This window comes from Limanda limanda, chromosome 20 (assembly GCF_963576545.1).
Source record: "Limanda limanda chromosome 20, fLimLim1.1, whole genome shotgun sequence".
NCBI classification, from domain to species: domain Eukaryota; kingdom Metazoa; phylum Chordata; class Actinopteri; order Pleuronectiformes; family Pleuronectidae; genus Limanda; species Limanda limanda.
In genome coordinates, this window is record NC_083655.1 from 2,064,200 (window position 1) to 2,091,943 (window position 27,744).

At 43.3% G+C, this 27,744-nt stretch overlaps 2 protein-coding genes across 3 annotated transcripts; one reads left to right on the forward strand and one right to left on the reverse strand.

Moving 5' to 3' along the window:
- Positions 1-589: 589 nt before the first annotated feature.
- On the forward strand, positions 590-6,041 carry LOC133026886 (protein adenylyltransferase SelO-like). 2 transcript variants are annotated; one of them, XM_061093870.1, is made up of 21 exons: positions 590-734; positions 976-1,037; positions 1,287-1,532; positions 1,621-1,739; positions 1,814-1,942; positions 2,024-2,088; positions 2,178-2,234; positions 2,334-2,432; positions 3,439-3,506; positions 3,598-3,685; positions 3,803-3,872; positions 3,957-4,029; positions 4,107-4,190; positions 4,274-4,403; positions 4,603-4,647; positions 4,752-4,833; positions 4,941-5,033; positions 5,197-5,273; positions 5,370-5,413; positions 5,514-5,593; positions 5,678-6,041. In XM_061093870.1, the coding sequence occupies exons 3-21, from the start codon at positions 1,301-1,303 to the stop codon at positions 5,798-5,800; spliced, it is 1,758 nt and encodes a 585-aa protein (XP_060949853.1). In that variant the 5' UTR covers positions 590-734; positions 976-1,037; positions 1,287-1,300; the 3' UTR covers positions 5,801-6,041. The 2 variants fall into 2 exon arrangements, with proteins under 2 accessions (XP_060949853.1, XP_060949854.1); XM_061093871.1 differs by lacking the exon at positions 976-1,037.
- A 365-nt stretch (positions 6,042-6,406) lies between these two features.
- apbb1ip (amyloid beta (A4) precursor protein-binding, family B, member 1 interacting protein) lies at positions 6,407-25,431 on the reverse strand. Its single transcript, XM_061093869.1, has 14 exons — positions 25,028-25,431; positions 20,611-20,670; positions 19,586-19,667; positions 18,570-18,844; positions 17,451-17,528; positions 15,624-15,783; positions 12,114-12,235; positions 11,443-11,517; positions 11,193-11,336; positions 10,698-10,808; positions 9,026-9,124; positions 8,806-8,929; positions 8,628-8,689; positions 6,407-7,523 (listed from the first exon to the last, which is right to left on the reverse strand). The coding sequence occupies exons 2-14, from the start codon at positions 20,668-20,670 to the stop codon at positions 6,792-6,794; spliced, it is 2,124 nt and encodes a 707-aa protein (XP_060949852.1). The 5' UTR covers positions 25,028-25,431; the 3' UTR covers positions 6,407-6,791.
- Positions 25,432-27,744: the final 2,313 nt, after the last annotated feature.

The following is a 27,744-nucleotide window of genomic DNA, read 5'->3' on the forward strand; positions in this document are numbered from 1 at the left end:
CCGGCAACGCGGACGAAACATCTAGCCTTTATATATAAATCTATGGCCATGACACCCGCTGCCATAGACTAGATGCCTCAGCCAATGGAGTCGAACGTCACCACATCGCGGCCATCTTGCTGAGGGCGGCTCGCTCACCCATAACATTGTGTTGTAGTGGTGCGTACTTTTTAAATAACCACTGAATTAATTATTAAATTGTTTAGAAAAATAAAATAATTATTCATAAGTATGTAGTGTCATAGCTACATCTCTGACGTTTATAACAAACCAAACAGTTTAAAAATCGGTTGAAAATTGAGCAAGTTATGGTCATTTAAAAAGTACGCACCACTACAACACAATGTTATGGGTGAGCGAGCCGCCCTCAGCAAGATGGCCGCCATGTGGTGACGTTCGACTCTGTCGGCCGGCAACGCGGCCGAGACATCTAGTGTTTATATGTGATATCTATGCCCGCTGCCGCAGCGCACGCGTCCACCTCGGATGACACCGACGACCGGAACCGGAAGCTGTGAGCGGGCGCCGGTTGATGACGCGAGGGGAACACGGAAGTAGCGTTAGCCTCGTTAGCAACACAAGGAGCAACAGAGAGGTTAAAATGGCAGAAACACATGATTTATTTCCTTAAAGATGATTTATCTGAAATCAGAAACCCGGCAGTAAATTAAAGAAATGGTTGTTTCCCCCAGAACACGTTCAGCTGGTCGTGTTTGGGAGCAGGCTAAGAGCTGGTTAGCTAACATTTAAGATAACTACTAGCTAACTTTTATTTATTGGGACATTTTCACGAATGAATCGACTGGAATTATACAAAACTACTTTATTTACTCAGAAAAGACTTTAACAGCTTTGTGTTTTAGTTGAGTTTGTATCTTAAGTGAAGTTATGGTAATGAAAACTAAGCATATTTAACCTGTTAATCTGTTCACATTGGATAAGTTTGTTTACTAAAGTACTTGAGTACTATTGTAGGTGTTTGTACTTTTCCTGAGTACCGACATTTAGTACTACAACTAAAACTCCACTAAAATCTGGCAAGTACTTCACTTTTTACTCCACAACATGTATTTGACAACTTTAGTGACACAAAGATCAAATGTAAACAAACAAATGTGATGTTTGTGTTTATTAAACTATCCAGCTTCAGATAAATGTCGAACAATTAGCTACAGCATGAAAATACTGTTCATACACCAACGCATCAGTAATAACATTTCTATTGATTCATTAATAAAACCTTATATATATAAAACTCGTGTCTTTCCCTGTGTTATGTGCATCAGCTCTGTCTGTGGCCATGTGGACTATCTACAGACTCTTAGTCTTTGCTCTGGCTGCAGCATCAGTTTTCACTCGTGTCCATCTCCTGGAGTTCTGTCCCAGCACTGGACCCGACTGTCCCAGCGATGGCGAGCCAGCATCAACCAGTCGATCATCCCGACACGCTGTCAAATCCAGGTGGAACGGGACTGGTTCAGAGCTCATTCAGGACCTGGACCGGTTCAGAGTGTCCTGTAAGAAGCTACTCGGTAAAACTGATTCTGGTTTGTTTTTGTAGGTCAGGACAACAAAAAAAGCACCGAACAGGAATAATGTTTTTGATTTGAATCTCTGCAGAAGCGTTCCCAATCGATGAGGTCAGCGGAAACTTTGTTCACACGGTGAAGAACTGCATATTTTCCAAATCCATCCCGACTCCACTGAAAGGGCCTCTGAGCCTGGCAGCCGTTTCTAAGGTGGTGATCAGCCGCGTCACAAATTTCACCCTAAAATAAGGCAAATTAATTTATATCTGTCGCTGTCTCAACAGGAAGTCATGGAGGGGATCTTAGATCTGGATGTGGCTGTAACACAGTCTGATGATTTCCAGCTTTATGCCAGCGGGGGCCGACTGCTGCCAGGATCTGATCCGCTCGCACACAGATACGGGGGTCACCAGGTAAACATGAGCTTCCCCCTGAGAATGAAGTCTGTCAGCAGCTGTACATGATCTGTTTTCCCTTTTCTTCCTCTCCACCAGTTTGGTTACTGGGCAGGTCAGCTGGGTGACGGTCGAGCACATTTCCTTGGTCAGTATTCCAACAGGTGAGAAGGTTTTGTAACTATAGGAGCATTCCCAGTTAAAGCTTATACACGTTTTAAACATTTACCATGTGAAATTTTCCATTTAATAGGAAGGGAGAAATATGGGAACTGCAGCTCAAAGGCTCTGGAAAAACTCCATATTCAAGGTAAGTTTTTTTCCCCCTTTGATTATATATTAATTCAGACATAGAAATTAAAAATGGTGCAACTATCATAAGACATTTCTTTCCTGAATGTTTCTCCAGGTCCGGAGATGGTCGAGCTGTGATCCGCTCGTCCGTCAGGGAGTTCCTGTGCAGCGAGGCGATGCATTTCCTGGGTGTTCCCACCAGCAGAGCTGCCAGGTGAGATCAACACTGAGGAATGAGAAGACAAGACACAGGCAGTGCCTCATTATGTTTTATACCTAGGGTTGCAAAATTCCGGGAATATTCAAAGTTGGAAACTTTCCATGGGAATTAACGGGAATTAACGGGAATATACGGGAATATACGGGAATAAACGGGAATAAACGGGAATAAACGGGAATTAACAGGAATAAACTGGAAATGTTGTGGGTAATTTATACTAACTGTATTTACCTTGTCATATACAGACATGAATATAAACATTTTGTTTTGTCATAGTCTGATTTGAGCCCTGAGGAAACTTTGGCCACTTGACTATATGCTTCTGCATCGTTGTGTCATTCTTAACATAGGTCTTTGCACAGTATTTGTAAATGTACACAGCCTTTCCTTCTACATTGGATGGGGTGAAATGCCTCCACACATGAGAGAGTGCACGTGGCATTGTTCTGTAGAATAAGATGAGAAAAAAGTTTGTAAAAAAACACTTATGCAATGCCAGAGATATAAATAGTTAGCCAAACAATTGGAATAGTCTGTACAAATATTTTACAATTGATGGATAAATGAATGGAAATAGGCTAGATGAACAGATGAACAATCCTCAATCAGCATGCTAATATATTTTCCCAGTAATATCATGGAAACTTACCTGACTAGTCCTGCACACTACAGCAGGCCTCAGTAGCCCTGCTGTAGAGTGAAGCATGCTGGGAGTTATCTGTGCATGTGATGGAAGAATGAACAGTGGAGGGTTGAAACTCAATGTTCCATACATCTTTAAAATAGAGTTTTGAATGATGTTTTTATTGCTCAGCGTCTAATTTGCATAGTTGTTTTTTTTTTCAAAATTCCGGAAATTTACCGGAAACTTTCCGCCCCTTTGCAACCCTATTTATACCTGTGAAAAAGCAGACATGCTTTGAAAAAAATCAGAATCCATGAAACCGGTTCACAAAGTGGATTTTTGTTCCTGTTCGGATGATTTCTTGCTTTATTTCAGTCTAATTGTGAGTGAGGAGCCGGTGTTCAGGGATAAGTTCTACAATGGCAACGTGAAGACAGAGAGAGGTACAGACAAGATACACAAAACGTATTATTAGCTTCCTTTAATTTCTCATTACATTGAATTATAAGTTCAACATTTTGTTTTTGACTCCAGGGGCTGTTGTTCTCCGTTTGGCAAAGTCCTGGTTTCGGATTGGATCGTTGGAAATTTTGTCTCAAAGTGGAGAGACGGATCTTCTGAGGTGATACTGGTCACATAATCATAAAATAACTATAAGTGTTATCTTGTCATCACGTCACTTTCTATTCCACAGAGTTTTCTGATCAATAACAGTGTTTTATTGTCCTGTTGATTTCAGGAAGCTGCTGAACTTTGTGATTGATGAACATTTTCCTTCTATCAGTTCAAATGACCCTGATAAATATTTGGTGAGTCACATTAATAAATGTATTTCTCTCAATGCACCCATGTCCACGTAGAATGACTTACTGTGGAAATCTGTGTGTTTGTAGGTGTTTTATTCCACGGTTGTAAATGAAACAGCACATCTGATTGGCCAGTGGATGTCTGTTGGGTTTGCACATGGTAAGAGTCCAGCTGAACATTTTACCACCATGTTTGTTTTTACCTTTACTCATATACATCATGTGCCTTTCTCACAGGTGTGTGCAACACAGACAACTTCAGTCTCCTGTCCATCACCATCAACTATGGACCCTTTGGCTTCATGGAGTCCTATAACCCCAGTGTGTTAGATATAACTCAGTTTTTAATCAAATATCTCACTGCCCCAGTTTCTCAAAACTTAAAAAGACCTGTAACGTTGCAGATTTCATCCCCAACACGTCGGATGATGAGGGCAGGTACAGAATAGGAGCTCAGGCTGATGTCGGACTGTTCAACCTGGAGAAGCTCCTCAGTGCTCTGAGTCCGGTGCTTACACATCAACAGCAGGAAGAGTAAGAAAACCTGTAATCTGCAGTTTATTGTTTTATGTGACTTATATCGACCTCTAGTGGCCTAGAAACTGCAGAACACAAATATGTACATCTTTTCAGTAAAAATAAAGGTTTTCATATCTGCATTGTTTTGCTCCTTCAAAGAACAAGTTACTCTCATAAAATATAATTGCTAACCTTCTTCTCTTTCTGTTTTCAGAGCTAAGATCATCTTAAAAGGATTTGTGAATATTTACCAGATGAGGTGAGCTCCATGTGAATCTGTCGGTTCCACATGTTCATCCTCATCCAACCCATGGCAGTTTTATTAATGTTATTTGTTTAAACTTATTTATTCATGTGTCTCAGGATTCACCAGATATTTAAAGCCAAACTGGGGCTTCTTAGTGAAGAGGAAGGAGACAGTTACCTTATTCCCTTCCTGCTTCAGGCAAGTCTTCTTCAAAGTAAATTTATCTTCGTTGCTTGTTAACTGGCTCTGTGCAAAAAATGTTTTCTTCCCTCATCTCCCAGTATAATTTGTGTTTGTCTTCCCAGATGATGGAGGACACAGAGTCAGACTTCACCATGACCTTCAGGCAACTCAGTGAAGTGTCCCACCTGCAGCTGCAAAACAGGAACTTCACCCAGGTAAAGTTTTAAATTCTACTTTTAGATTTAGTTTTAAAGTCTGTGACAAATAACAGACGTTGAAATGTTAGGATTTGATTATAATTTCTGCTTTTGGAGATCACACAAAAAGCCAATGTTTCCATTTGTAGTCATGTTTTAATGATTTGTGTGTTTGTATTAGATGTGGGCTCTTGATGATTTATCAAGGCATCAGCACTTCTCTGATTGGCTCAACATGTACCTACTCCGCATCAGCAGGTGAGAACAAAGAGGTCAAAGTCAGAATGTGTGTTAGTTTGGAAATAAAGGTTTTACTGAATTCTTTGTTTTTTTCCCCTCTCCTTATTTCCTTAGACAACAAAATGATGGTGATGTTAATCGTCAAAACAGAATGAAAAGTAAGCCACTAAATCTTCATATTAATGTTGATGGAAGATAATGTCCTGTTTCTGACATGTTAGAAGAGTTTCATCTGGTTCTGTACAATCTCTTGAACAGATGTAAATCCCAGATACGTGCTGAGGAACTGGATGGCGGAGTCGGCCATAAGAAAAGCTGAGATGAATGATTTCTCTGAGGTAAAAAGATAAATAATTTGTCTTTTAAAATGTCACTACAGTTGTTTTTTTTTCTAAGTGGCTGTGACATTTACTTCCCACTAGGTGGAGCTGCTGCACCACATCCTGTCCTTTCCCTTTGTTACACAAGAGACTGCAGAGGAGGTGGGCTATGCAGCAAGACCTCCTTCGTGGGCTCAGAGGTTAAAGGTCAGCTGCTCCTCATGAGTGGATACAGCAAAAATACTCAAATGAAGACGTCTCAACTTTACCTGCTGTCATCGTGCGTTAGTGGAACATATTTCCTCCAAAACGTCAAGGTCATGGGTGTTTGTTGTTATTTTCTGCTAAGAAAAAACCCTGTGCGTGGGCACAGTGACTAACAAAGATCAGATTATTTAGCTGATGATATTGTTTCCATCCTTTTGGTCCATTTGACACTGAAATAAAGACAAAGATGCTGCTTTGAGAGGCTGTTCTGTTGCGTTTTTTATGGATCTAGGCTCATCTACAGTTTAGTTCCACCGAGTTCACTGACAGTCTGCACACATCAGAGGTACAACATGGAAACTATGTCCTGTACTTTAGTCATCACGACAAGAAAGGCAATTTAAAGATGTCAGTTTGGGAATTTGTGACAGTCTGGCAGGTGGCACATTATCTCTATTTACTGACATTTTATGGAGGAAACGATAACTCCTGGAAATAATCACCACATTTCTGAAAATGAAAGTAAATCATTACCCGCAGCCATATCTGGATTATGTAGACTTTCAACATTTGTCTTCTATAATTCACTCTACTCGCATCATTATCCGACTAGACAAAATGTTCTATTTTGTCTTGTTCTTATGCCGCCAGGAATCAAAAGATATTTATTCAGGAGGTTTTATTTAGATGACAGTCATTTGAAAAACAACAACACACTGGATTCAGGCAAACATGACAATATATACAATTCTATAAAAAAGAAAATGTCTCTTTGAACTATGACGACAGCAAAACATGTTTTCTTACATCAGTCACTGGTTTCTAAGTGACACAGTTTTAAAACAATTACAAGGCCTTGCTACAGATGAATCAGCTCAATGCTCTGGATAAACGGATCAATGTGTGTGTTGATCTCCAGTCGGACAGAAGTGCGGCTGTGGATTAAGTTTGAAAATTACTCTTCGTTTGTCAGAGTTCGTTCTTATTCTCCACAAATGAGCTGCTCAGACTATTGATTGCCGCGTTTCTTCTGCATGGCTAACATCAGTTCTGACATTAAGTTCCCGTCTCCTCCTCCTCCTCCTCCTCCCTGCAGCGAAGGTGTAGTCCTCTTTGGCGGAGGAGGAGGCATCTTCCTCACCGATCCAGGGGCTCTAGGGGTTGGGGTAGGAGCAGAGGGTGGAGGAGGAGGAGGAGGTGGAGGAGGAGGAGGAGGAGCCCCAGCCCCTGTGAACACCTGCTGAGGTGGAGGAGGTGGTAAAAAGCCTGGGTCGGCTGGTGGAGGAGGCAGAGACTGGTCCAAGCCCCTGAGACAAGGAGGCGGTGGTTGGAGGGCTTTCGCTGACAGAGGTGGAGGAGGTGGCATTGAACGAAAGGATGGAGGAGGGGATGGGAGGGTTTTCCCTGGCAGAGGAGGAGGTGGCATTGAACGAAAGGATGAAGGAGGGGATGGGAGGGCTTTCCCTGGCAGAGGAGGAGGTGGGAGGAAGTCTGGTGGGGCCTCAGAGGAGTCATCGGCAGGCGGAGGCGGGGGTGGAGGAGGGAGGTCCACTGCAGGTGGAGGTGGAGGGAAGTTGGTTGGCATGTTCCTCGGGGGGAGGCCGGGTCTTGGGGAACTCTTGGCAGCTAAAGGAGGTGGTGGAGGAGGGAAGGATGAGTCCGGAGGTGGCGGAGGGAGAAACCCACCTGATGAGGGAGGAGGTGGAGGAGGAGGAGGTGGAGGAGGGATGCTTCCAAAGTTCTGAGGAGACAGAAAATAGACCAGTAACGCTTCGTGTTCAGGAGACGGACAAATGTACGATTTAAACGATTTCAAGGCTAAATTGACATGGTGACAGAAAATCAGCAAATACATTTGCAAAGCAGAAAATATCATATCACATTATAATATGAAAAACTACTGAAACAATAAAATAAGCCAAACAAAAATGCCAATGTTTAAACTTTTCTTTCTTGCCACATCCTTCCACCCATTTGCATGGAAATCCTCTAAAGGCCAATTTAGGCCTCTACGTCTTTTCTAAAACGGACAGATAAGACCGCCCTCTCCGTCGTGGAACGCCCTTTCGTGCACCTCTGATTTTTCTAACTGTCCTTGTTTATTTCGGAGACCCAACGGACAGACCTTGGCTGTGATTGGTCCGCGAACGACATAATTTCCGTATGACGTCATTTCCGTATTTCACATTTCCGGACCTCAAACTTCCTGCTTCCTTCCCTGTGTCAAAAAAGACACAGGGAAGGCTAGGCGGGCTAGCCACCATGCTAACTGCGGTGGTAACAGAGCAAAAACCCGCCATCACGAATTTAATTCCACTTCTATCATGACACTGTTTCTATAATACCGTCAGGTTAGAAGCAAACACTGGATAGTAGTAGTTAGTGTCGGGAGTCCCTGCTGACTGTGTGTGGAAGCTGGGGGGAGCTAGCTCCGTGTAGCTTCTAGCTACATGTAGCCTCAAGCAGATTCAAGCTGTGGAATCAGCAACACAGTTCGGAAACAAGACCGGGGAACCGCTGCGCTAAGAAACGATTACATCAGCATCTTGACCCGCTGGGTGTCACTTTATTTAGTTCTGTTAGTTGCCATGGTTCAGTGTGTGGGACGCAAGCTAACAGAGGTAAACAAACAAGCGTGGACTTCTTCTTCCCGAGAAATGGGGTAGGCTTCTCTGAGCTCGTCTTCCGTTGCGCCACCTATGGGTTTGGCACTGAATTGTCTTCAACGTACAGTTGTCGGAGAGGTAAAAATCAAAAAGACTCTCCTCTCTCCGTGCGACCCTCTCCGAGAAACGGATACGTAGAAGCATACTGGAGCCTTGAGTAGGTTAACGGAGCTGCTCACCTCAGGTGCAGGTCCTGGTTGTGGTTTGGGAGCGTGACCGTTTGCGTGACTCTGTGACTTGGCTGGAAGGAGAGAAATCACACGAGTGAACACACTGTACAAAGGGAAAACGTTTGTTCTACCGACACATCTGGGTTGTGTCATGTCACTGCAACCCAGCAGAGAGAGCTGCTCCTACCTTTGATGGTGGGCGAGGGCGTGGAGGGGTTGGAGCTGGACGGCGTGCTGCGGTTCAGCCACGCTGAGTTGACCACCGCCTTCTTCTCGGCTGTTTTGTAGTTTTCATACAGAGACTTGCCGTACTGGAGGTGTGAGGGAACGCAGCACAGATCGTGACCTCGTGTCTTCTGCTGGAGTTTGTTTCTTTGATATTAAAAAGCAGGGTTGTTCATATTTACCTTTGCGATCCGTATCCCGGTCACCCACAGGTGCATGCTCCAGGCGTCGTCACAGCACATGTACTTGATGTACTGAGAGTCCTTCTGGATCTGAGGATGCTTCACACACAAAGCACGGGAAAGAACCACGTTTGTTTTAGTTTTACCATTTTAAAAACAGCAGCATTTTGATATTTATGTGTCTGACTGCAACTGTTTGCTGCCGTTTGTCAGTCTGATGATAGTAAACTGAATATATTTGTTTTTTTCACTGTTATCAGGACAAGAAAAGCAATTTACAGATGTCACCTTGGCCTGTGGGGATATGTAACAGTCTGTAAGGCGGTGGATTTTCTCTAATTACTGACACTTTATGGATGAAACTATTAATCCTCAAAATAATGACTTCTTGCAGCCACAGCAGGGTTAAGTATAGGATACATTAAGTGTATTTATTACTAGTTAAGGTGCCACAAGGGGGCAGAGGGACTCTAGAATCAGACTGCTAAAAAGATTTAATATTTTAATTTCCTGTTATTTGCTATAATCCAGTCGGTATTAGTGAAGACAAACAGAGACGTAGAAGCAGACAACTACATTTCAGACAGTCTTATCTTCAAGTGCACTTTAATCTTGTTTGCATAAGGACCAGTGAGTTTTGAGTTTTCTGCTCACGTCATCTTTGATGGTTTTATCCAAGAAAAGTGATTACAGAAGTATTTCTTGTACATTGTGGACTTTAAAAAAAAAAGGGTCCGAGAGTTGATTGCTTTCCCCTGAAGAGAAAGTGGAATTTCCACATATCGTCATCATGATATCAGTTGGAGATAATGATGGTTTCCAGGATCACCTCCAACAACTCATCTCAGAAGAACTGTTAAATGATGAAGCTAAACGTCCCTCGAGCTGCAGCGGGTTTTGGCCGCTTGTAAACGCTCTCATTTAACAGCAGTTATCATCATATCATATTGTTGCAATCTGCAGTTTGTTCTGTACGAGGCCTGAACTGTGAGGACGAGGTGTGAAATCCCGTCCTCCAACACGTCCATCCTGACAGTCCGGTTTCCCCTTTGCCCTTGGACAGATCGCACCTTGAGGGCTGTGTCTCTCACCGCTGGGTAATTCACTTTCTTTGCCTCTCTAAGCTCTTTTCGCTTTGATCCTTCACCATCTAGTCTAACGGTTATCTGCTGATTCGGGTGTTTCCCAGATGAGATAGAGGGAAAGGAAAGAACGCAGACTTTCACATCCCTTTAAAACTGACCCACCAACCCATCTAATTCTTTCCTTTATTTCCACGTCAGCACTTCTCACTCTTAAACGGGCACTGTGCGTCCCGTCGTACTTAATATTCTCCGTTTTGAAGTACTTTTAATTAAAGGCAAAGTGCTTTTACAGTCATTTCTTTTGCATAAAATCTCATCTAGTTCATCTTTTCTTCACTGAACTGGCTGAAGCTCCTTTCACTTCTCCAAACTAAACTATTTATTGCTTTTCACATTTCCAGTAAGGCAAGCATCAACAGTGTCAAACAGCCCTGGTAGAATGGACCAGTGAGCCAGTAATAAAACACGTTACTCTTAATGTGTTTGATATTAGCGTTTAGGGAAGTCCCCGCTTCTCTGTAAACTAACTCCACAGGGAAACGGGTGAGTGTAGTTTGAATGATTGATGAAGGATCTTTGAAGCTTACCTTCAGAACAAAGCAGAAGTCGGTGGGAGCTTTGTATTTGTTCTTAAAGTCTTTGCCGTAGTAGACGTTCACGTTGTCGAACTGTTGAAAGCAAACGAGGTCACGGGACGACTGAAAAAGAAACAAACAGAGGATGAAGTTACAACTGTGATCTGCGGCATCTTTGGGGTTTGTGTGTCGACCGAATTGAATCTGCACCACAGACGCTGTAGTGAACCACTGTGTGAAGGTGTGTATGGAAGTAGACATGTGAGATATACAGTGAGCAACAAGATGTAGTGATATTCATGCATGAAGCAGGGTTTGATAAACTACAACACACTACATCTTCGTAGTCCCAGAGAGGAAAGAAGAAACTCCTCTTCCATTTCATTAGAATCTCATTGGAAACTGAAAACAAACATCCATATGAGCCGGATTTTATCTCCAGCAGGAACGAGTGTGTCCCAGATCAGAGACTCTGTGCATGTGGTGTTTGCTCTTTTGACCCCTGACCTTGGTCTTCCCTTTGGGGACATAATAAATCCCAGAGGCCCTCAGCTGGAAGAGCCGCTGCTTCCAGGACTTCTTCCCGTCTTCTCTGAGGTGCAGCACCCCCTCCAGGTCGGGCACGATGATGGACGACCCGCAGAAGTTCTCCTGCGGACGTGAAGAAGGGATGAAAGAGGAGGAGGAGAAGATGAGAAGATGAGCGCCCCCTGGGGAAACATACTTCACTTGTGAGTTTGTGTGCATGTTTCTTTACCTCGATTAATATCTCCTTGTCTTTGTCTTTTATTTCCTTGAGAGCTTTCTTGTCCTTTTTCCAAAGATAAAAGTTCTGCAGGAATAAAACATATTCTAGTTAGATTTCATATCAGTTTTGGCCTAAATCTTTCCATCTTCTCAAGGGGAACATTCTGGTAGCGCCTGTCCAAAGATGAAGCTTTAAATTGATAGGGACATTCTGTATAAAACAGATCTGTCTCCTGCTGGAGGACGTGGAGGACATGACGGAGTGTTTTATAAAATGAGAATGTCTCACCAGGATTCCAAACCGGTTATTTGTCTGCGCCAACAGACAGAGTCCATTAAATACCCTGGGATTATAAATGGATCCGTTACATCAACAAACATGACGGGATCTCTCCGTCTTTTCCCAGAAGCTGTTCTGTCTGATATATTACAGCGAGGACATGGATGGAAGAGGTCATCCCGCGTGGAGCAAACACATCTCGTAATGGACAACAATTCAGCAGACGGCGCTGAGCTGAATCAACGTGGAGAGAGATCCACACGAATCAAGGCCAAGAATTATGAACTAGCCAGAGCTGGACTTTAGAGATATGACACGCGCGTCACCTCCGATCACTCGGTACGCAAGCTACAATATGTCATGACCTCAAAGTGTTGATAATGGACAATAAGGGGACGAACCTGTGGGTTTTTGAAAACCTCGTGTTTTTCCCCACGCTCCTTGAAGAGGACTTTGTTCTCGGTGTCCCTCGTCCAGCCTAAGAGCGGCTCCACCAGGATCTCATGGTCTTCAAACGTCCGTTCTGCAAACAGAAATCAAACTGAACGTCAGTAAAGTCATAATAACAGTATTCATGTCATTGCCCTGAAGCCATATTGTATAAATCGTACATGGATAATATTGCATAGTATGAGTTGACAGAAAGAAATGACCCAGTAGAAATGTTTGCAGTGTTTCCCTGTTGGGAGAAGTCGTGGGTATATTAATATTTGTATGTATCTTCAAGTGTTTACGTCATTGTTATTAATGTAGTCTAAGTTTTGTGTTACATTGCTATCTGCAAAGAGATATTCAGTTTCCCAACACTGTCAACAAGTCACATCATCACTACAAGACAAAAAAGGTCTTTGGTCGATGCCAAAAATGTCCAAGACCGAAGGATTTCGTCTTTGGGAGCAGGTTGAGCCCGACAGGAAAATAAAACCGCTTGGTCGCGGTTAGGGAACTGCAGCCATGCTCTGGTTCTGCTTTTTCTCCTGAGAAAGAACAAGTCTTTATTCGCATGACCATGAATGATCACTTGTTTGAGTGATGACAACCAAAAGTTATTTCAGACACTGTAAAAACAAACGACCAACGGTGTCATAGTCATGGCGAGGACCTTACAGTGGAAATACACAAATACCTCCAGTTTGCCTCGGAATGAATCAACATTGTTGAAACCAGAATCGACGAGTCTTTAATCTCACTTTAAATTCTCTGTGCGTTTTAGCTTTGCACTGTAAAACACGGCAAAGCAAACGCCTCAGCGTGTGGACTGTAGTTCACTCTGCCACAAAATCTTTAGCTCAGCTGAGCCTGGTTCCAAGTCACAGCTGCGTAACTGTCCATTTCAAATGGGCCGAATTAAGGGATCGATAAAGCACAACCCTCCCCATTCGCTTGAAGAACTTTAAATGGCACTAAAGCTCGACAACACATTAAAAGCACTTTCCTCCATGTCCTCCTCCTCCTCCTCCTCCTCCTCCTCCTCCTCCTCCTCCTCCTCCTCCTCCTCCTCCTCCTCCTCCTCCTCCTCCTCCTCCTCCTCCTCCTCCTCCTCCTCCTCCTCCTCCTCCTCCTCCTCCTCCTCCTCCTCCTCTGCCCACCCACACACCCGGTTCCATAGATCTTAATCGTGCACTGGCCATTTCACTGTAGTTTAGCCACGCTCCCCAATTACAGGTTTGCAGCCGAGGCAGAGGTAGGCATTAAATAGATCGCTGCCAGTGTCCCAGTTTATAGTTTGACTATTACAATCCTTAAATGGGTGGTGTGACTTTTCTGCTGGAGTGAGTTATTAGGGGTAAAACTCCCTTTGAAGAGCATTAACCACATCGTGTGTCGCGGTGGCGGAGCGGATGGCGAGCACGTGGCCGAGTCGAGACTTGTTTGAAGATGGCGATGCTGTGGAGGTCTGTGGGTGTTTACTACGCTCCCAGAGGCCTTTTTTATTGATTAAAACGATTAAACTCGAGATGTTTTAGTGACCAGACCAGTCGCAGCGAGTTCACTCACATCCAGACGATGAATGGAACAGTTTCCATTGTGAAGCCGTCCAGTTAGTCAGAGATGACAAGACCCGGACCATGATGCTCATGAGTCAAGATATGCACACAGAAGATTTAAAGTTATATCCGTGTCTCAGACAGATATAATTCGGTTAAAAATAAACAGTGTTGACTCAAGGGAAACTCGCATTTCCTCATTTGTTTTTGCACAGGCAGCATTGAGGTCTATCTACAGCATTGGTTGGACTCGTACTGTATTTTATTGAGCATTCACACGCTCGTTGGAAGATCCCAGTTCCCAATTTGTAACGATGTCACAATGTGGAATAAACCTGGACACTGTAAACAAAAGGTTTTTGTTTGTGTGATTTAAATACTTCCAGGCCTCTTTCGAATGTTTGCATAATAACAAAGACTTATTAGTGGGGGTGGCGTTCATGGAAATGTTTGTGAATTCAATACAGCAGATCAGACGCGATCCATTTCCTTTTTGATGCAACAATTTCAAATTGTAAATGTTTTCTGTGACAAAATATTTAATCAAACAGATATTCTATACATTTGTTATTGTCTCTAAATGCCACAAAATATGTAAAAAATGTATTGATCTGCTACTGAAAAATTGAATTTTATATCACATACCTGCACATAACTTTAAAATTATTTCTGCTTTCTTTTGAGTTTTGGGAGATTTTCACTCCCCAGACAGATCAGTGAAGTTTTGCTAAATGAATCAACACATTCCTTGCGACAGATTTTGTTTAAATAAGAGAAAGACCACAGTATTTTTTGGCTTATCCTCTAATTTCGTGCGTCACAGTTTTACTAGCCGCATATAAAATTACTTGAATATAATTTCTAAGCAAAACAACATTGGCTTATGTTCTGTTGCTCGCAGAGGTTAATGATTTTACCACCAGTGTTTCATTAAAACCCTTCCACCTTGGAGCACAATGAATCCTTGTCCGTGACATATAAGACTGTTTCTTTAAGAGGAAAGAAGTGAATTCATCTCAGTAACAATCTGATGAAGTTGTTAGAAAACAGAGAAAACAGATGGTAATGAACGGCTGCAGGATCTGAGTCCGGCAGCTGAAGTAAATATAGCACCGGGCGCTCAGACGGAGGATTGAGATCATGAGGCTCCGATTTCCACATGACAGGGAGGATGACTGACAGTGTCCGACGCAACAAATGAAACCCACCTGTCTGCACTGTACGCATGTGTGTTGTGTGAGCGAGGGGGGGGGGGAGAGAGAGACTGCAGGAAAGAGAAGAGGAGGGAGGGAGAGAGAGAGATGAATGGGGGTAAGATCAGTGTTTCATTGTGAGCTCGCTGCAGTGTGGCCGTCATGCCAATAAAAACACAGTCCATCATCTGGACCAGGGGGAAAAACCCCAGCCTGTACATTCATTGTGTGTGTGTGTGTGTGTGTGTGTGTGTGTGTGTGTGTGTGTGTGTGTGTGTCTGTGTGTGTGTTTAGCTGACAGTTCAGATAAAAACACACTGAGGGCTTACGTTGTTAAAGCTGTAATCTACCGCTGCCGTGTTTTTCTTGTTTTGTTGATATACTCGCTGCTCAGTTCCAGCTTATTGCCGAGGCGCTCCTGCACTACATTACCCAGAAATCACTTCCCATCAAAGCAGTGGCCCCAGTTTGTAAGACATCTCTCTTTGCCAGTAAAAATAACGTCTGTAGCTCTGAGCAGATTCATTCCAAACTAGTGGTGGGATTGCATCACGCTCGGTTCCTCTTTCTATCTTCACCTGACGATATTTATCCACAGAATGACTCTGGTGCAGCACGTGGATTTATCATTGGTCGTAAAGCCGCCTCGTGCTGTTGTTGCCTCCCAGGTTTAAAAACCCAGTGGTCCCCCAGCACACAATCACTATATTTCTCCACTGAAGGAACTCACCGAGCTGCAGTTCTGGGTTTGTCTCACACAAGCTCCAGTCCACGTTACAGTCGCAGTGGGTCTTCTCAAACAGGTTGTCCAGAACCTCCCTGACGTTCTGACGCTCGTCCACCATCAGGGTCTTGGCGCTGCCGTCGTTCATCAGCACCTTCACCACCAACTGTCCAGAAAACAATTGAACACAAGTTTGTATATGTTGCATTACTCAGCTGTATTTTCTCCAACTCACAAAACAATACGACAAATGTTCATATTGAAACAGGTCAAATCGTTTGCATTTTGCACTTTTTACTTTACTTTTTATATCTTTTATCTTTTATATCTTTTTATTTTATATGTTGTTTTTTATTGTTTTTCTTATGTGTGTTGTATTTATTGTGCTTTTATGTTTCTATGTTCATTGTATGCACCAATAACCAGAGTAAATTCCAGGTAGGTGTAAACCTACTTGGCAATAAATACCTTCTGATTCTGATTCTGATTCTGATTCTGATTCTGATTCTGATTCTGAAATCAATCAATCAATATTAATCATGTATTTTCTTACTTATCTTAAATTGCCCTTTCTTTGGGTTCCTACCCGCCCTTGTTTACAGGGGGACAACTGTGAATGTAATGGATGGGGTTGAACATGTGCTGTTGATTATTACGTGAGTGTCAGAGCTGTCCTGCCGGGTCGGTGATAATTAAATAAGAAAGTGTAACCGGTAAGAAATAAGAGTTCCAGGTACAACATGAGGTTTTGTGTGTCTGTGTGAGCGATGGCAGCAGCAGCAGCAGGTCTCTCTGCAGTGACGCATCCAGTTCACACTCATGCAACTTCTTTATTTTCCATTTAAATTACAGGATACAAACACTAAATGGCTGCTTCTGCCTGTTAATGTTAGTTCTGCCACTTCTGTCTCGGTGGCATTTCTCGTCCTCCCAAGCTGAAATGAATTTCGCTCTGGAGCCGACCAGCGCTTTCCTCCCGGGCTCATATGGCTTCACACTTCCTCTCATCTGGAGACAAATCCAGCTTTGGAAGGCTTAGCAGTTTCACAGAACCGAGGTCAGCCAGTCGGTCACGATGTGCCAAAAAAAATGTGGGTTTCAGAGATGTTATCGCTGGAGGGTTTAGAGCGTTAGCCCACGTGTTCCTCCGTCTGGACCTGGCCTCGAACACGATATGGCTTGGGCGCTTGGTTGAATGAGATGCCACTGGACGGCAAATTCTTCTTCCTCTTACTGAACTTCCTCATGCGAGGCGACCGGTGGTTTCTCTGAAACCCGAGAATCACATTCTGCCCAAACCACAGAGAGTGCACCTTGCTCTCTTCTGTGTCCAACAGCTGGGACAGATGTTCCTGTGAAAGTTGCCGTTTTCTCTGCTGTTTCCCTTTAGGTTTTAGATCATTAATATCTCACCAAGGAAACCACTGTTCCACCTGCACCACGAGAGGAAGTTTAAAGCATCACATTAGCCATCCTAACACCCGTGATGGCCTGCAGTCTGAGGCTTGTTGGGTTTTGGGTTAAACTACTGACCCTGAGGTTGAAGCTTTGCATTCAAAACATGTCTGCAACTTTTGTGAGCTGCTTTACAAATGTGAGACTGACCACATATCCCCCACAGAGGAAACCGTGCTGCTCAGCCCATTGGCTCCTCAGAGCGAAGACCTCCCTTACTGATCGATGGCTGTTTCAAAGGCACAAAGAGCCGAGCTGTGTTTGAACATCACGTCTTTTACAGTAAAGTCCTTGTAGCCGTAACTCAAAATGTCACAAGTATAGTTTATGGCAGCGGATGCGAGATCAGAGGTAAACTCCAGAGTTTGGTCGTCTCACCTTTTTCACTTTAGCCTCCTTGAGCTTCTCCAGGGCGAGTTTGATTTTGTCAGCTTTCATCTGCGCCTCGATTTCCTCCTGAATGAGACAAACAATAACATGTTAATGAGACAGATGAGTAACAGTGAAGAACAGATGGTCTATTGCCATTTCTTCTGCTTGCTTATACCTTTACATCTATTGCACAGAGGTTTCAATCCTCTCATCTGACTCTCAGTAGTTTGAGGCTTTGAATTCATAAAACGTGCGTCAGATAAACGAGGAGCAGAATCCAGTGTCTCCGTTTCCAGTGCTGCTCGGGAGATGCTTCCCATTCTCATTATCTTCATTCAAGAATTTAATTTGTAACTTTACAATAACTGGATTAGCAGGGATAGGAAACAGTTTTCAGAGTCAGGTGTGATTAAATTCCTGCCCACAGCGGCAGGTTTAATGAAGCTCTGCGCCTCGACCACACAATGACGCATCGACTGCCTCGGCACAGCTGCTGCTTCTACCTCAGGAGGATGAGGTAACAAATCTCTGCTAAAGCAATAAGCTCCCGTCTGGTTCCACCCGCCCGAACACGGCCACATCTTACCCCCCCCCCTATCCCAACCTGAGGTATTGATCCTGTTTCCCTTTCCGGCCTCACGGCTGCACGTGTTTGATCTGTTCCAGACTGTTTCACCTCCGATGCTCACTGTAACAGATGCCTCGGCCCGGGAACAACTTCGTCATGAGCTCACCGCCCAACTGCTATAAGAGCAATAGCACTGCACCGAGATGAAAAGGACCAGAAATATATACGGTGGGAACTGGTGTCGTTTTTTTAATACTGTCTTGTCACGAATGGCTTGGAAAGCACTTTGTCATCGGTAAACCAAGACATAATAAAACAGAGACTGTGACTTTTGCTTCTCCCAACCCCCATACAGCAATGTTCTTTTTACTCTGCTGTCTGTCCTCCAGGCCTTTTTCCTTCAAACTGTTAAAGTTTTATTAAAATACTTTCTATTATTATGAAAAACCTTCATAAAACTCTCACTTCTCGAATGTTGGACCAGCTACAGGCTGTGTTGAGGTTAACATCTATTTGCAGAGATGTTACTGTTACTGTGAACACACTGTCACACCCACCCTTGTAGGCTTCGAACCCTGGGGGGGCGGAGGTGGGAAAGGGGAGGTGGCCGGGGTGTTGCTGCTTGTGCTGCTGGCTGGAGATGCTGGTGAAGCTGGTGACTCGTGGGGGGGGTGCAGGCCGTGGAGTGGCGGTGGCAGATCCGGGGGGGGCGGCGATGGAACCTTCAGACCTTCTATATCTGCCGCCAGTTTCATTTCGGTCGCATTTAGGTCAGCGACCAAATCAGCCATCAGAGCATCCAGATCAGTGTCCTCCAGCTCATGGAGGGACTCTGGGGTCAGAAGCAGAATCAGCGTATTAGGAAATAACTCAAGTGGGTATTTTAGACAAGATAAAAATGCTTTTACTGTCACAGAAACAGTCATGTGCAACATTAGTTCCTATTCTGAAATAACTTTGGGTTTTTCTTGCAAACACTGAGAACTTTCTTTTTCATTTACAACTTCCTTTTTCTTAGTTTTTATGAAGTAATGCAATAACTTGGGTTTTCCTTATTAATGCTTTTTGTGTTTGCTGCCATCTTCATGTCTGATGACGTGAACACAAACATCATTACCTTCCCTCTCAAAGGACATGAAATCGGCATAGACAAAAGGATATTAGCATTGTGAAGATGTTGGCATGCTAATTGCTGACATTAGCTTTTGGCTCCAGTTGCTTGCTGACGTGATATAGGTCCTTATACAGGCATTTGTTATCAAGAACTGCAAAAACCTATAAAACTGATGTTTTAGGACGTGCCTTCCAAAAAAATAAAATACAGGGGAAGGAAACTTCAATGACAAATTTCGTGACTAGCCTTCAAAATTATTACGGCTTATTTTACAGCCCCTGAGCCAGAGGCCGACACAGTGACCTTCATTTTCAACTTGCTTTAACAGATAATTTGCTTGCTAATATTAAACATGCGATATATCTTTGCCCAGTGAGTGTGTGTTATAGCAAACATGGTGTTCAACCCCCTGCTCTTTGTGGTGTTGCTTCACTCATGTCAGACAAAGTGTTAAGTCACCGTCGGTGTAGCCGAAAGAGAAGTTGTCTTCCTGGTGAGGGGGCGGGAGAGGTTCTGGAGGTCTTGTCTCCTGTTCCAGGCTCTGAGGGAAACAATGAACAAGACCATGTTTTTATAGGAGTAGGAATATAATATCTGTACAATATGCACGGGACCCCGAGAGGCTCAGGGAGTTAATGCACAACACATTCTGAGGAAACATAAACACTCCCCGAATATTATGCAAAGAAATACAACTTTTACAGGTTTTCATGTTCCATCTGTTTTCAGGTACGACACCTAACAGGGCTTCTGTGTGTTTTATTAACTGCCCCTCATCCCCCCCCCGGGGAAGTGGTTTTAAAAGGACTGGTTGGAAAACAACATCAAAGTGATCAGCAGGGTTTTTTCACTGAGAAGAAACTGTGCAATCTCGACCTGGCTCATACGTTTGCCATTTGACCCCCCCCTCTAAAAGGAAATGTAATTTATGGTTGTTAGATGACCACAAAGAGTCCCCCCCCCCCCCCGCTGTGTCTGTTGTGCTTGCCAGTCTAGAGTGTCTCGGTGATCGATGGTGGGTTTTAGTGGTGTTGTCATATGTCTTTGAGGGAGAAAAGTCTATTTAAGGTAGTGGAATTAACTCTGGGAAGTCCGGAGAAAGTGTGCAGCATTTAGGATGTGGCCTCTGTGTGTAATCCCTTCAAGCACAAATGGTGTTTTAGTTGTTCAAACAAAGAGCCTCTGATGCACTTAGCAATAAAAGGGGGAAATCTTTGTTGCACTTTACGGAAGAAAAGAAGAAATCCTTTCTTCAAATTGAACAGAATTATTTGAATAACATATTTCAGACAGGAAGTGATACTAAGGAAGTGATACTAAGAAAAAGTTAATGCATTTTCTGTCCAAAAGTAAACCCCCAGTTCTATAATATATACTTTCAGTTAACGAGTTCTATTATTTAATTTGAATAACGACTGACATTACGGTAAGTCATGAGAAACACAAATTACTGAGTGTTAGTTGTGATGAGAAGTTGCGTTTACCTGAGTGAGGAGGTCCATCTCCCCCAGCAGGTCACTGAACATGGCGTCGATGTCGTCCATCTGGTGAAAGCAACAACAGAAGAGAGTCAGACACAGAAAAGGATCAGACTCCAAACTCTGTTCTGTGAAGCTATTAGAGCACAATGTGGATCAATGGGCTGAATCGATTGGACGTGGTTGTCGTGACAGATGATGGTCGAGGAATGTATGGAATGAAGAGGTGAATAAGGAATGTTAGAGATGCTGCTGACGGCTTGTGGTAGAAACACAGAACTGCTGCTTTTACTTTGAAATGTGTTCGGTTCTCGTCTGTGCCCCGAGGCGCCGCTTTCCTGAAACCTCTCCCGCCAAGATCCAGCAGAGCAAACTTTGAATGCATAACTTGCAGGCGTGTCTTTTTTTTTTTCTGTTTGGCTGGAACTTGTCACATCTTGTTTGCTGAACTGGAGTTTGGAATATTATTTCATTTTTTTTCACACCGTCAGGAATACATATGTACCGTGTTATTTTTAGATCTCTGCCTTTCAGACCATACATTTCTTATTTTGTGTTGTATTTTTATTCATCAAACCATCTTACTTATTGAATTCTGATACTTTCTAACCTTCCCTCTTCTGAAAGTCACAGGTTATTTTGAGCCACACATTCAGTCTTATGATGACAAACGAATTCATTTCAAACATTTAATGCAACAACACTTAAACATCTCTTCAAATCAAGATCATAAGAACGGTCCCTGAAACACACTGAAGGTTTAAACCAGATATTTTAGGGTAATATCAGCATCCTCAAGGTTCATTATTTCAGTTTGGTGGCACAACACCCTGAGGGACAACTACAGGAGCCGTGTTTTCCCTGAAAACAACTCCTGCAGATTCGCTCACAGTCTCCATCTTAGATTAAGTGCCTTTTCTGTCTCTCATGTATAATTTGAAGCCTCATTTGTCAGAGCAAATGTTATGATGGGCGAGAATATGCAGTGAAAACAGAGTCCCTGTTTTCTTACAGTGGAACATAAGCAGTAGAAGTCAGGAGCAGGACTTCAGGTTAAGGTGTGAGCGGGAGTTCACTCAGTCACGGGAAAGTTCGGGTACAACTGTTAAAGCTCCTCATTCATCCTCCTCCTGTAGGACTGTGATGCTGAGTAAACACACTTCTCTGAACAGAAAGTACGGAATCAACCTGATGACAACTGAACCTTTCTGATCAGTGGCTGTAACACAACTGCTTGATGAACATTAAATATCCTTCTTGTTCTTCTGTGGCTGTTAATGAACTTCACTGGCCGCCTTTTGGCTAAAAGTTTGCCGAATGTTAGGATGCTGACTCTAAACAAAATCTCAGATAAACAACTTTTAGGTCAGTTTATTAGCAAGCTGTGAGTTAGCCTGGCTCACCTGGAGCTGAGAGAACATGTGGACTTAATTGCTGAACGAAATAACTGGATGAAAACTTAGCAAATAGTTTTTTTTGTATAGTACCTCTCAACAACAAGGTAAGTCAATGCAGTACAATACAAATGACGTAATTCATATTCTGTAAAAGTGTCAGGTTGGGTTGTAGCGCACTGATTAAACATGTGTTGATATGCTTTATGACATTGAACAGAGTTGTGTTGGAAATATACTTTTTGGTATTGCTCGTTCAGACATGTTTGGATAACTCTTCACATTTCTTCTTTTTCTTGCTGCTATGCTCCCTTAGATATGAAAAGATTGTCTTTATCAAAGAGCAACTGGCTGCCTGCGCTCATCACAGTGTGGAATCGTGTGTAGCAAACTGTGAGATCCAGAGAGAGAAACGTTTGAGAAGAATTTAATCAAAAGACTCCCGAGGCCAAAGCCTTTTAGTCGCAGTGTGGAGAGGAGACGAGTGTGACTGAAGCCGTTCCAGGCCTCAGCTCATACGCTGTTGTGACACGATGTTTCCCATTTGAATGTGAAATGGATCAATATTGTTCCAGCGAACAGATGGCGTCTGCATGTTGGGTTGAGAAACTCCCACTTTCTGACTCTGTAGATCGATTCAGGCAGATTTTGGATAACAGATATCTCTGTTTCACAACTCTGTCATGCGTAGGAGCTTCTTGGTGTCGAAGCCTTAATTTCCATGTGACATGTTCATGTGTGGGTCTCTAACGCCTTTAGCTCTACGCCTCCACCGTTTCACACAACTGGTTCGCCCTAGAGGAGGAAGTGGTGAAGGGTCAACTTCCTGCCGATTGCAATGTTGAAATCTTGTAGGAAATGATGACATGAGCCACCTGCAAACGGTGGGGACTGTTTCACTGTTTCACTGTTTCACTGGTGTTAGTATGTGTTGAATTGTGGTTCAGAGCCTCATGCAAATTTGAATTTACACATATAAAATACATGAACTGAAATTTTTATAATTTACCCTGAGTCATTTATGTCTCAAAGCCTTTTTATTGAAAGTTTGTTGACAACCTCATAACAACCGACCACACTAACAACCAGAGTGTGGTTCTGGTCCACATGTCCACAAAGGTATGTTCACACAGAAAGCTGAAAAAGAACCGACTCCAAAAGTTAACAAGTTATATTTACATAATTGTCATTTTTTAGGGTAAAAGTTAAGCTGGTAACACATATTCTACTTTCAGCGAAGGAAAGAAAAAGCCTTTATCAGTCAATTTATACCCGACGGCTGCTTTTAGATTCCAAATACCTCCTTCAACCCTCAAAGAGAAGTCGGAGGTGATGAGTGTTTCATTTGGTCAGATCTAAAAACGGTCTCATCTCATCTCGTCATGGAACTCACCGCGAGAAAGAGAACAAGTGAACTTCTCCAAATGTCCAACCATGTTCGTAAATACATGAGTAAAACACCTCATTATCTCTGGCTCAAGATGGCGGGTTTGATAGGGATCTGTTGCAAAATCATTCAAAAGATTCTTATCAGGAATTTTGGAGAACTCTTCGCTGGAAGTGAAACACTGGCATGACTTGTGCAATTTGAAATGATTAAGTTCATGCACACAGTTCTCTGAAGGGAGCCCGGCTTTCCTTTTTAAAGCAGAATTGTTTCTAATAAGAGACCAAACTTTGTGAGACTTTTTTAAACACAGGTGCAATAACTTTACAACTGGTTTAATGTCTCTGAACCTTTGATTCACAGTCACAAGAGTCTCGATGCCCTTTTCGCACCATTTTCTCTGCAGAAACTGTCCTGAAAATATGTGATTTGTCAGCATTTGTAAATATTATTGGAAACACCCAGGCATGAGCCCTGGCAGCGCTCCAGACTCACACAATGCACTGTGAAAACACACCACTGCAGGCTATATACTTCTGGTATTCGCTGAAATTAAAGACTGGATATACAGTATCTGCAAATGCTTTCCTCCAAGAAAACAGTTTCCCTCCTCCCTCCTTAATAATCTCAAATACATGTCCCGAGCTTTTTTCATGAGCCTGCACATGTGTAAATCAAGAAAATGGAAACCAGACAAGAACACAAAGCACAAGAGCGTTTGCCATAATGTATAGAAACTCAGATTGAATATCTGTACTCGAGGCTTATGCAGATGTGTTTACAGAACCGGTCGAACGCTACCGAGAAGGAGAGAAATCAGGAACTCAAAATGCTAATGGGGATTAAAAAACCTCAAATCATAACTGGCATTGAACAATACACAAGATCGTATCTGTGTTTGCCGAAGAGGGTTCGTCTTGAGATCAAACTCGGATGTTAAAAGCACAACACCTGCAGTAAATGAGTCATTTGACAATGTGTGTTTTAACATATCTCGGGGGTTTTCTTTGCTTGACGACGATCCTAAACAGGAACAAATCCAGTCAACTAAGTGGTTTTAACCCCATCTTTGAAGAGGACATGTTCGGTGATACCCCCTTCGAGTGATTCAGTCTGTTCCTCTCTGATTAAATCTCCTCTCAGAAGCCAAATGTACAAAATGTTCCAATCATCACTGACAAGCTGACAGCACTGTGAGCTTTACAAACCAGAGGCCAAGCCTATCGGTTTCTCGTGGTCATTGAGTCATGCAGCAGTCTGACATGAGAGCTGGGTCCACCCTGTTGTACTGTAGACAGGAACACAGATGAACTAACACCCTGCTTGTCATCTTGGAATACGCCTAATCTCTTTTTTATTCGTGGCACAACAACCTAATTTAGATTCATATCACCGGAACAAAAATATCATAAAAGACAGTTTTCTGCTGTTTTTTGCTCCCGGTTGACAACTTTAGAATCACTAAATCTGACAGGATGCCAAACATTAACTGTCATGTCTGCTCTGACTGAATCAGGCAAAACAAATTCTCTGCGTTTGACGTCAACTTAAAACCACATCCTACAGAGGATTCAAAGTGAGAAAAGCAGCCCAGGGTGTTCACCGTTCACTGAAGGTACGGTTTAACGGAGCGGGGACTCACCTTTTCAGATTCTTTTAATCCTTGTTCCACCGTTTAGTTTCAAGATGACAGCTTCATGGGCCGAATGTTCTCCTCGGATGAAGCGCTACAGCAGTAGAAAGCAGCTGCATGCAGGGTGTGTTGGTGGGGATTGCATCTGGCTCTCTGACTGTGGATTTCTTCCTGCTCAATGCGGAAGTTCAGGTCGAGACCTGTCACTGCATTCTTGCACAGAGTCTCTGAACTTTCACAACAGTCTTGTCAGGGCAGCACTGGCCCCCCCCCTTTTCACAATGCTGCTTATCTGCACGGCAACTGCTTCAAACACACTTAGAAAATCCTCCATCCAGCTACGAGTTTCAATCAAGACTTCTGCGGTGATTGACAACCACTGGAGCAGATGATGGAGTGTGTGGAGGGAAAGAAAAGGCTTTGGTGGGATTTCTAGGAAACGCTGATTCAGCACAGGAAATGTGACGGAGCTGGGTTAATGATTCACCTGGTAGAAACTGATTGACTGCAGATCTTTAGACAGGAGTGGTCATGGGACACGTCACAGCACCGACAGAAACCAGAGCGGGAATCAAGCAGAAAGCACACATCTCCCAGGCCATTCAGAAAATAGCTTTTAATTTGCAATCCTCTGTTTCGCTTGAAATCAGGAAGGAATATGGTGAGACACTGGTGTGGTGCAACAAGGTCATTAATCTTCATGGGGGGGGGGGGGGGGGGGCGGACCAAGGAAAGTCAAGCTGTCAATGTATGAATAGCCTCCGGCTCTTATCTGACCGCACAGACACAGATAGCTCTATTTATTTGCATTTCTCCTTGAGTCAACCTGGGAGGCCAAGAATCAAGATCTCACATCTTTTAGTAATTTAGGGTGGGGGGGGGGGGCAGCTCAAACCGGAAAATGTGTCAAAATATTAGAAAAAACTGAGGGAAAAATCTGCATCATGACGCATTACGATGCTGATTCCCTCATTTTCCAGAGAAAACATATAGTGTCTGTCTGCATTATTTCACTGTTATTAACACTTCTGTCTCCTGTGGTCCCTCGAGACCCCCCCCCCCCAGCTCCGAAGGGAAAGGCAGACCACCCTCTCTGCCTCTCTGTGGTGGGATCCTGTCATCGTCCGGCGAGGTCGAGGAACCACGGGGGAGGGGGGGGGGGAACCAAATAACCTTGAATGCGTTGGAGAGCCTTTCATGACTCGTGATGTATTAAACCAACACTCCGGGTGTGGGCTTGTGTCCCGACCGCCCTCATTTCCTCCCTCTCTCTCTCTCTCTCTCTCTCAGGGGTTGACAAACACATGGTCACCAAAAGGATCGGGAGGGGGGGGGGTGTCTCTGTGGCCTGCACGCTCCACCGCTGCTGAGGGTGGTCCAGAGGGGGGGGCACAGAGTCAAGAAACGGGCGGTTATATTTATAGCAACCTTGAAACAACAGAGCAGGAGCTGGTTGCAAGGCGAAGACCTTCTGAACAAAGAGCCGCCTGTTGGAATTCCAAACAGAAATTCCCAAACCCCCAGATGTTAAGGTGAGAGAAATATCAGAGGGCGGATTTTTAAATCATTATTGAGTCCGGTCACGCCCACACAAACTCTAAACACCTCTCCTGGGCTCGGGCTCACAGAAGAAACTGGGGTGATAATGATGAAACCAGTGGGCAGCTTGCAAAACCATAGAGCAGTGAAAGGTAAGACTGCAGAGGACAAGCTGTCCCGATGATGATGAGGATGATGATGATGATGATGATGATGATGATGATGATGATGATGATGATGATGATGATGATGATGATGATGATGATGATGATGATGATGATGATGATGATGATGATGATGATGATGATGATGATGATGATGATGATGTGAAGGGTGACGCTCACTGGGAGAGTTGCAGTGCCCTCTGTTTGTTCTCTGCTGTAATCAGAGGTGTCAAAAGTATTCACATCCATTACTCAAGTAGAAGTATAGATACTAGGGTTTAAAAGGACTTCTGTAGAAGTTGAAGTATCAACTCAAGCTTTTTACTTAAGTAAAAGTGTAAAAGTACAGGTTTCAAAACTACTTAAAGTATAAAAGTAAAAGTATTGTAAGGGTTTTTTTCCATTAAAGACAAACTCTTAAGCCGCGTCTCAGGGGCCTATAGTGCACTACACCACCTCCTCCAAAAAAAACATTTTTCTAAAAGCCATTATGACTATAATGTTATATTAAAATGTTATGTTGAAAAATGTGGGATGCTGCGAGGACGGTGGCGCACGCCTCATCCGCTGCTCGCGCCACATTGTGTTGTGTTTTTGAACGATGACAAACCGAAATGAAAACAGGCCAAAATTAAATAGGAGTAACGAGGCTATTTTTAAAATGTAAGGAGTAGAAAGTACAGATAATTGCGTGAAAATGTAAGAAGTAGAAGTAAAAAGTCGTCTGAAAAATAAATACTCCAGTAAAGTATAGATACCCAAAATTTCTACTTAAAGGGACTCTTACCTTTGTTGCATTTGTACACTTTTTGTGGATAAGGTTAAATTGGTATTAATAAGGTAATGACACTCTAAAATGCAAGACAGACCCACCAGGAGTAAAAACAAACAATTATTTCACTCTCATAATATTTAGTGAAAACTTCAACCAATAAAATTCTTCGGACCGAAGGACCTTATTGGCCGACAGACCTGTCTGTTTGCTGCATGGAAACAGACAGGAAGCCCGTCTGCTTCTTGTGG

Coding starts and splice junctions, on each gene's coding strand:
- LOC133026886 (XM_061093870.1), top strand. CDS start 1,301: ATGTGGACTATCTACAGACTCTTAGTCTTTGCTCTGGCTGCAGCATCA. Junction 3,507..3,597: donor CAACGTGAAGACAGAGAGAG/GTACAGACAAGA, acceptor TTTTGACTCCAG/GGGCTGTTGTTCTCCGTTTG. Junction 4,191..4,273: donor CATGGAGTCCTATAACCCCA/GTGTGTTAGATA, acceptor GTAACGTTGCAG/ATTTCATCCCCAACACGTCG.
- apbb1ip (XM_061093869.1), bottom strand. CDS start 20,670: ATGGACGACATCGACGCCATGTTCAGTGACCTGCTGGGGGAGATGGAC. Junction 19,668..20,610: donor AGATGGACCTCCTCACTCAG/GTAAACGCAACT, acceptor TGTTTCCCTCAG/AGCCTGGAACAGGAGACAAG. Junction 7,524..8,627: donor AACCAGGACCTGCACCTGAG/GTGAGCAGCTCC, acceptor CTGTCTCCTCAG/AACTTTGGAAGCATCCCTCC.